We start from the raw sequence: 9,750 nt of genomic DNA, 5'->3' as shown, positions 1-9,750 counted from the left end.
TTATTTTTTTAAATTTCATCCGCCCGATCCGCGGATAATCCGCGGACTCCGCGGTTGTGCCCGCAAACCGCGCATCTCTAACGCCTACCATAAATGCTCCAATTAACACTACAGAGTGGTCTACAAAAGCAAAAAATTAGCGCCAGTTTAAAAAAAAAAACTGCGGCTGTAGGCAACCTCCAGATTTATGTTTTTTAAAAACTCCACAAGATGGCAGTGGCTGCATTTGAAGTATCCAGCAGCTTTAGCTACATCTGCAAAAGTACACAATGGTCAAAGAAGGTCAAGTTTTCCTTTCCTCTTTTTAAACTTTAAAAAATTAAGTTTAAATTTGCCGACTATAATTAGAGCATTTAAGGTGCATTATTTGGGTGCTACCAGCAGAGGCACTGCTTAGTCTCACCTCGTTTGCTGTGTAAAGAAGTCCACAAACACCTTCGCTATGGCTCCAGTCGGGGAATTCTTTTGGAAAATTTCACCCACGCCGATCCACGTGCCGAACCAGGCCGCCTGGTGAAAACGAGGCTTCCTCCCACAGTAAGCGACAGACAAAACGAGGCAGTCATTCCGATACATGAGCAACCCATGCGTATTTACAATACAGTAGAGTATTTCCTGGAAATCAATGCAATCCATACAAAGTGCTTTGGTAAAATTCCATTCCTAGATAACGAGAGAACAACGTAGACAGGAAGTGTCCCGTACGGCAGCTGGTAACCAGTGACCACTGAAAGGAGCTGCACTAGAAAGGAGAGTGAGGCCCTCAGGTGGATTTCATTTAGACCTCTGGTTTGATTGGGTGGAGTTGATGGGGATTTTCCTGGACGGCATGGTCTTTTTGGCAGGTTCTTTCTTCGCAGGGTCTTTCGCGGAAGAAGCCTGGTTCGTGGTTTCTGAGAGTTTGGATTTAGCAGAGGGCAGCAGTGAATGTTTAGCTGCAACGGAAACCTTCGATGAGTCCTTAGCTGCGGTGGCCTCGGAGGTTGCGTTTTGGGGTTTTTTGGTTCCTCCTTCTTTTGCCAGATCTCCACCGCCATCTTCAGGAGTCCCACCGTCCGACGACTTGCGAAGGTCTTTGGGCCTGAGGGCAGTTTTGAAGAAGGACAAAGCTTTTTCCTCGGTCTTACTGTTCCTCCTTGCTGCCCTTGACGGCGGGCCGGTGGGGGGAACAACCACACTGGAGGATCGGAGACTCGCCATGGAGGAGCTGCTGCTAGAACTCCGTGCAACCATCCTGTTCTCTACAGAGCGACCAGGCCTACCCTCTACTCTACTTCCGGCACTGGACCGACACAGAGGACCGCCACCGTTAACCTTCTTCTCAGCCAGCGCAGCAGTCCGTGATGAGTCCCGGCTGGCGCTCCTATCTGCTCCTTTAGTCCTACCTGAAGCTGAGACTTTATCACCACCTCCTTTGGGCGTGGTTCTCTTCTGAGGGTGTGAGCTTCCAGGAGAACAACCCTTCCTCGCAGAATCCGGGTGTAACCCCTCCTGTGTCTGGGATGATTTTTTGGAGGGTGTTGCCGTTCTAGAGGAAGCAGCCTTACTGGTCTTCGGGGCTCCGTCGCTCTTGTCTTTTGGGTTGTTTGTAGCACCTTTAGCCTGCGGTCGAGCAGGTGACTTATCAACAGCTGGGGACGCAGGAGACAGAGAGCTGGAGGACGTGGACGAGGCAGCAGGACGCTTCTTGGGGCTTCTTTCACCCTCCAATCCGGTCTTTGCTGAGGTTCGTTTGACACCTGAGCTATCTGCGGGAACGTTTCTTTGCTTCAGCTCCTTTGCAGTCGCTCCATGTCGAGGACTGGTTTGTTCAGCACCACTGACTAGATTGTTGTTGTCCCCGGTCTGAACGGAGATCCTTGTCTCTGCCTGAGACAAAGCTTTGGAGTGAAGCTGCTCTATCAGCCTATTACTTCCGGGATTTTGATCCAACACAGATTTGCTTCCTAGTTTAGGAGACCCATTGTAGCAGGAGGTGGACAATTTGGTATCAACCACCTCGCCTATCATTTCTAGTGTCGGGGAGGAGGAGTGGGATTCCAGGGAGAAACGTGAAGGAGAGTTAGAGCGGAGTTGCAGCTTAGCAGAGTGAGACCAGGAAGGTTTCTGGCCATTCTCACTGAGCACCAGCGGACTAGCGATGGACGTCCTCGAGGAGAAAGTCTGCCTTTGCATGCCTCTCACCGCGGGTCGGCTCGATAGGGCTGCACGACAGATCAGATTCAGATTAGAAATACATGACTGCCTCTTGCTATTGACAGAAATTTGAACACTTACTGTCATCCTCGCTTCGTTCTCCGGCAAACTCAGCCGACTCCGAAAGAGAAGCTAGTGAGGTTCGTCTGGAGGAACCGGAGGAGGCTTGGCTTGGTGGGCGGCTACCCATCAGGCGGCTGATCCAGTGCTCACACAGGGAAGAGCTTGTGGATCCTAAAGGCAGTTTTTGGACATTTATTCATTCATTTCCAAACATGTTCAGCGAGCCGGAGCCTATACCAGCTCACTCTGGGTGTGAAGTGAGTTACACCATGCATGTTTTTGGACAGTGTCAAGCAACCAGAGTACCTGGAGTAGAGATGGGTACTGAATTTGGTACTTTTATGGGCAGAGACCAAATTCTACCAAGTATCCATTCACGTAAACTCAAACAGCGCCAAATTTCGATACCTTTGTTGCTTGGCACTTCACATCCAGTTGCAGACTAAACATCGGCTCAAACATTTGGCGAGGAGTCAATCACTCAAGCAGCCCTGAGTGCGGACTAAACTACCTCTAAGTAATGTTGCAGTTTTCAATGCCAACAAAGCAAGATAGAAAAAGCTTGAACATCAAGTAAGGCTCCAATTTTCCAAAATGTGCTACCTTGATGCTAATTTACATTAGTTTTGCCATATACATGCTACTGATTAGCATTAACGATTTTACATGGCGATTTCAAAACCTCCAAATTTGGTAATGAAAACTACAACTAAGATTAAAACAAGTGTGTAATAAGTGCAATACTTACAGAATAAACACTTGTTTGGTCACAACAGAACATTCAGCTTAATGGCTAAGGCTACTTCTGTCATGTCTGTGTGATCATGTTTTGTTTTAGTCATGTTCGGTTTTGTTTTTGGACTTTTTGTGCACTTTTGTTTGTTTTGTCAGCATAGCAACCATTAGTTTTCCCCTGTCACGTCACGCACCTGTTTCACGTTTTGAGTCACGCACTTGTTTTCACTAATCATGTCTGTAGTATTTAAGTTCATTGTTTTCAGTTTGTCTTTCTGGCGACATCCACATTTATGCTCTGCACATTCCTGACACTTAGTTTCATGTCCATCGTTCATACTGCTCCTTTAGTCCATGCCAAGTAAGTTTTTGTTTATTAATGCCACAGTTTTCTGTTGTTCATAGTTTCTGCCTTTGTGCAAGTTTTGTGTTTATAGCCAAGTTTTGTACCTCCACTGTGAGCGCCTATTGTTTGTTCCCTTTTTTTGAGTGTTAATATTAAATAATGTATTCCCATCTCGCCCGAGCCAACTTTCCGTTACCTTCTGGAAAAACAAAACCCAAGGACCAAGTCGTGACAACTTCCTGGCTAGGCAACACACCGTAGTCCATACACTACTGCCATCTAACATCTTGGAAATGCAACTGCATGCAAAGTCTATTATACAATACTTGCAAATGAGACTCAGAAATATAATTTAAAAAAGACATATGACAAAGGGACAGCACAGTTATTATAATCAGCTCATTTTTAAATGTTACATTAAAAAATTGAATTCATTATGAAACAATTAACATTTATTAACACACACAAAAGTACAGCAAATGGTTACCGGTATTGGGAATTAGTAACGCATCGGTTCAAATGTGAAAGATACCCATCCCTAACCTGGAGTAAACCCAGGCAAGCACCGAGGGAACATGCAAACTCCGCACAAAAAAGTCCCAGCCAGGAATCGTGCTAATCGCATGCACTGTGCTAGTTGTTCACTCATACTGTAAACCTGATTTTTTTTTATTATTTTGTACTGACAAAGAGAGGTTGTCTTATATTTGGGTCAATACCCAGTAGGGACAAAAGTATTTGGGACACCCATCAAAGCATGATTTATGGACTTTTCCAAAACATAGAATTGTCCAAATTGTCCCATAAAGTGTGTCCTCTCTAATGCTGACAATATTTGGAACTTATTTAATCGTTCTGCACCGACAAATTATATCTACAGGTCAAATTACCCTAAAAATATACTAGTGATTTCAGGCTTGTTTCTAAGTAGTCAGCACATTTTGGAAAGCCCACCTTTAGCTCTAAAATGTGAGCGGGCCTCCGTCAGCCTGCTGACGTCACCTACAGAAGACTGGAGGAATTTCATATTGCGTAGTATGTGATTTGGTAGCATCTTCATCCCGAAGAATGTTATTTTTCTGCAGAATTGAAAGGAATTAGCAAATATGTCTGCCAGATGCCTTGTTGCAGGTGGTCGCAATACAACTAAAGAAGGAGGTCACCCTGTAAACCAAATGATGGGAATATGAGGAGAGTATGGACTAGGGCTGGGCGATATATCACGGGTTTGTCTCTGTGCGATATAGAAAATGACTATATCGTGATATTAGAGTATACGTTCTCACGCAGTTGCTTTTAGCTGCTGGCATTACACTACAGGCTCTCCTCGCTCTTTCCTGTGTCTCTTTCTCACAGACAAACAAGCGCACCTTTTTACACACGTCACATACTGTCACGACATACGTCACATACGTATACGCCCTCGCGCAGCAAAGAGGTAGCAGCGTGGGTAACGTTAGCTGTGATGCTAGCGCAGCCGTGCGAGTGGTAATACGAGAGAGAGAAGGTGCGAATCTGGTAACAAATTAAGGAATAATTAATTCCCCCAAAAAACAGCAGGGGGTCCATCGTCTGGCGGTGGTTTGGCTTCAAGTGGGAATATGTCGAACAGACAACTGTAATTTGTCAAGTGTGGGGCAAAAGCGTTGCTATAAAAAGTAGCATTACTGCTAATATGTAGCATCATTTGAAAAGTCACCTGCTAGAGATTGAACAGTGCTCACTCCGCATGTCAACATCTCCGTTCGGTGCCACACACCCACACCATCAAAATGCAGAGGCAAACATTTCCAGATCAACACCGTATGAAAAAAATAGTGATTTCTTTAGTTGTGATTTCCTTCTCTGCATGAAAGTTTTAAAGTAGCATATATTAATGCAGTATGAAGAAGACTGTTTTAATGTAGACACATAGAATCATCATACTGCTGTGATTATATGCATCAAGTGTTCATTCAAGGCTAAGGCAAAATATCGAGATATATATCGTGTATCGCGATATGGCCTTAAAATATCGGGATATTAAAAAAAGGCCATATCGCCCAGCCCTAGTATGGACCTCTCAGGTCAAACGGACTTGTGTAAAAGGAGAACACCAAGCGAGAGGAGTATAATTTGCAGCAATAATTTTAATGATTTAGATTGCGAAGAAGAAAGGTTTTGGTTGGAGTTTATATGGAAAAAAATTTAAAAGACTCAAGCCAAATGTGATCCTTAAATGGCAGAAAGACTGGGTCAGATCCACCAGGAAAACAGATAAGGAAGAACAGACCCGGCGCTCAAAAACAAAAGAAAAAGAAGGTAAGCATTTGTATTCTATTTTGCGTCCTCTTCTACTGATATTTTCCTCAAGATGCTTGAGGACATGCTGAAAGAGCATGAGGAAAGTGTGTGGAAATGGCAATTATTTCATGTAAATGTTTTGCTCTTAAGCTTATCAGTTTTGGAGTAATCATGGACCAGGGTGACAAAAACAAGCAAATAAGTGATGAAAATAATTGTTTCATATGCCTTTATCCACACAGTCTATGCGGGGAAATGGGCTCCAGTTCTGTAAAGGACGTCACACCAAGAGGGGCTGGCATATTGAGTCCGGCGATGGAAATGGGGTGTTCCAAGTACAGTTACGTAATCAAAAACAAATTGAATTTATATGAAAATGACTGCCAGATTATTTTCCAGGAGCAAATAAAACAAGAGAACTTGTTAGCGAAATGTTGGTCTCCTGGACGCTATGGGTCCTTAATAAGAACTTATAATAATTAGAAGTTGCGTCCAAACACTTTTGTCTATACGGTGTCTCTAATACGGTTGCGGCAAAACATGAATAAATTACCTCCCACGGAACTGTTGGCAGACCAGGATGGAATGGTGGCACGTCTCTGATAGAACAAGATGTAAGCTGTCTGCTTGCACACCACTTCCTCTGATACAGGATGAACGTCGCTATCGTCGAAACAGTACCACTGTCCGTCAATGGAGTTCTTACACTGAGCTGCAAGGTGAATAAAATGTTCATAATCATTAGACAAACGCTTAATGAATCAGTTGCTAAGTCCCAAGCATGCTTTGTATGTTTTTTTAAACCATCTTGCTCAAATGTAACACGTGTGGGGTTTAATACTAGCACCACCTAATGGTGCATCTCAGAAAAATAATGGCACCGGCAACACAGTCAAAGTGCATGTTCTGACAAATGTTCACTCTTTTGTTTGTTTTCAAATCTCCGTTAGGATGTGAAAGCTGCGGTGATACTGTACCTGTGTAATGTCCTCCCTGCATCGTCCCGTGATGGTTGCACACGGCGTACAGGTCGTAAAGGTAGTCCTCGGGGTCACGGCCCATCCCGTAAGGCCGTCTCCATGGTGACCAGTGAGACGGTAAGCTCCAGCTGCTCTGGCTCCTCTTCACCATATGCGGCGCCATGTCCATGCCGGTCAGGGGGAACTTCACCATGTTTTGCATTTTCATGCGACGATCTCCGTCCTAATGGACACACATTGAGGTTATAAAAACCAATGCGGATACAGAGCTAATAGTTCAACATCGATGGCTTCAATCGAAATAACAGCGGTAATTACTAATGAAATAGATAGTAAACAGTGTTCAGCGACGGTGTTTATGGATATAACAAAAGCATTTGACACAATTACTCATAATATTTTAAACAAAAAATTAGAACGGCATGGGATCAGAGGATTGGTCTTGCACTGGGAAAGAAGTTACGTAACCAACAGGAAGCAATATGTGAAGCGAGGCAAACACACGTCTAAAACGCTAAATATATCCTGTGGCGTACCTCAGGGGTCAATACCGGGACCAAAATGGTTCAATATTTATCCAAACGACATTTGTAAAGTAACAAAAGACTTAAACTTAGTATTATTTACAGATGATACAACTGTGTTTTGTAAGACACAGAAGTTAATACAAATAATAAAAGAAGAAATTAACAAATTAAAAAGATAGTCTGTTTTGTAAAACTATCTTTGAGTCTCAGTAAAACTAAAATAATGCTATTTGGTAACAGTAGAAGAGAAAGTCAAACACAAATACAAATAGACGGAGTGGACATTGAAAGAGTAAAATAAATCAAGTTGTTGGTCGTAATAATAGATGATAAAATGAACTGTAAATCTCATATAAAAATATACAACATAAGGTGGCAAGAAACACGTCAATAATGAATAAAGCAAAATACGTATTGGATCAAAAATCACTTCATATTCTCTACTGCTCGCAAGTGTGATCATATCTGAGTTATTGTGTAGAAATATGGGGAAATAAAAGAGGTCAGTTAGAATAAAACAATGTTGGCTGTAGAGAACATGTATACCCTTTTTTATTGAATCAAAAATATTGAAATTCAATTATTTGGTGAATTTGCAAACAGCTAAAATTATGCACAAAGCAAACTACAATCTGCTACTCAAGAAAGTACAACAATTGTTCTCAACAAAAGAGGAGAAATATAACATCAGAGAAAAATGTAACTTAAAACATTGGTATGCAGTTACAACACTTAAAACATTTAGTATATCAGTGTGTGGAATTAAATTATGGAATGGATTAAGTAAAAAAAAAAAAATCAAACAGTGTACTAGTATAATCCAATTCAAGAAACTGTTCAAACTCAAAGTGTTTGCAAAGTACAAAGAAGTGGAATCATGATAAACATTTTGAACTTATTGATAACTTTATTCATCTCACTATATGAAATACAACTTAATTCACTGTCAACTTTTTATTCATTATTTATCTTTTTAGAAATGTTATTATTAATGGAGTAAATTGTTAACAAATTGAGAACAGGAAGTTCACAAAAGCTATGATCTGGGAAAATGGGTAGGATTAAATAAGCTCTGCTACTTCCTACTCCTTTTCGGACAAGTTGAAAAGAGAAACTGGAAATTGTGATGTATCATGTTGTAATTGTATGCATGTACGAAATAAACTTAAATGATAAAAAAAATAAACCATAAGGTCCAAAACAAAACTAAGTGTTAGTAAGTGTTTGTACCTGTCTAAAGCGCTTGAGGTGCAGTATGAGGATGTCAGGCAGGGTCCACAAACTCAGCTTGATGCTGCCCTGCTGGAGCTGCTTGCAGTGTGGACAGCGCCAGGCGTCATCAGGAGCAAGCTGGGAAAAGAATGATGTGATAAAAGTCATGTTCGAAAGACGTTTTGGTGCCTTCTCTAGAAGGGTAACCTGTTGTTTAGTGACTAAGTTAACTCTAAAGCTTTGTGGCCCTAAACAAGATTTTGTCTGTGACCCCATTTACTCATGTAACATGCTTAGGCAGAGATATTCAACTGAATTGTTTTGGGGGCGCCATTCCTAGAATACTAAAGACTTAGGGGCCGGACTTCTCACTTATTAGTCTTTTTTTGTATATTCTGGAGAGCCAGCATCCTCTAGAATAGATACAGGATTGTCTGCTGTTTTTAAGGGCCTTCTGCAAAAATGTGAGTCCCTCACAAGTTTGTTTAACTGAACTCGCAGGCCACCAGTTGAAGAGCCCAAATGATGAAAAAGAGAGGCCCTTAAATGGAACCTTGAGGAACACCACTAGTATAACTAAAATGTTTAAACAAATGACCACTGACTGCATCTGAAGTAAACAAGTTACAGCAACACCTGAGTTACATAAATCACATTACAAAATTAATCTGTAACGACAAAAAGGAGAACATTTAAAGCGGTGCCTTTGGACTCCAGTGTTCTATGTTTGCTAGCAAGGTTAAAATGTCAATGCAAGGATCTGCCAATGTGGTTACAGTGGTCCAAGTTCCTCCATACAACAGGAGCACTCTAGTGTTGTTAGGACTTTGCTACAAAAGTGTGGAACTGGACTCGTTGGCCGATATGGTGTCATTCCCGGGACAGATTTGGCCCACGGGCCACCAGTTGAATAGCTCTGCGCTAGGGCTACAGCTGACTGTTGCCTAGTGATTATTGTAATACAATCTTTCTCCGCCACATTGCGCTTTGACGTTTGCAGCTTGTGAAGGTGACTATATGTTATTTCAATATTTACAAAGTCGTACACAGTTTTTATGGTCTATCTATTGAAATATTGAATTTATAATTAATAGTTTCTCCTTTGCAAAAATGTATTCACCACGGCCAGACCCGGAACCAATTAACAGCGATAAACGAGGGATTACTGTATTACTCTTGGCAACCAGTAATATATTTGGCTATGGGAGCCAGAGTGTGTGAATAAGAAACACAGCCAACAAAAATGCACTTTAAGTACATTTATAATTGGACATAAACAACTAATGTATTATTATTGTAAAACTTATGTAAAGATTTCTATGTACGGTACTCTAAATAATCCCGTATGAACAATAAACAAAAAGTCTACATTGACAACTACGATCAACTCAATCCAATACGATCAATA

General features: G+C 41.7%; 1 protein-coding gene across 1 annotated transcript in view; it reads right to left on the bottom strand.

Annotated features, from left to right (window-relative positions):
• LOC133610921 (ubiquitin carboxyl-terminal hydrolase 31-like) overlaps positions 1-9,750 on the bottom strand; it is a 34,315-nt gene that overhangs the window by 99 nt on the left and 24,466 nt on the right. The window contains exons 12-16 of the mRNA XM_061967689.2: positions 8,361-8,480; positions 6,601-6,826; positions 6,177-6,335; positions 2,278-2,430; positions 1-2,204 (exon numbers count right to left, since the gene is read on the bottom strand). The exon at positions 1-2,204 is cut by the window's left edge and continues 99 nt beyond it. Coding sequence (XP_061823673.1) covers positions 775-2,204; positions 2,278-2,430; positions 6,177-6,335; positions 6,601-6,826; positions 8,361-8,480 — 2,088 coding nt within the window. The 3' untranslated portion in view covers positions 1-774. The remainder of the gene's footprint in view (positions 2,205-2,277; positions 2,431-6,176; positions 6,336-6,600; positions 6,827-8,360; positions 8,481-9,750) is intronic.

The sequence above is a fragment of the Nerophis lumbriciformis genome, linkage group LG11 (assembly GCF_033978685.3).
Source record: "Nerophis lumbriciformis linkage group LG11, RoL_Nlum_v2.1, whole genome shotgun sequence".
Taxonomy (NCBI): domain Eukaryota; kingdom Metazoa; phylum Chordata; class Actinopteri; order Syngnathiformes; family Syngnathidae; genus Nerophis; species Nerophis lumbriciformis.
The sequence above is the reverse complement of the archived record's forward strand: the minus strand, read 5'-3'. Positions and strand labels throughout refer to the sequence as shown.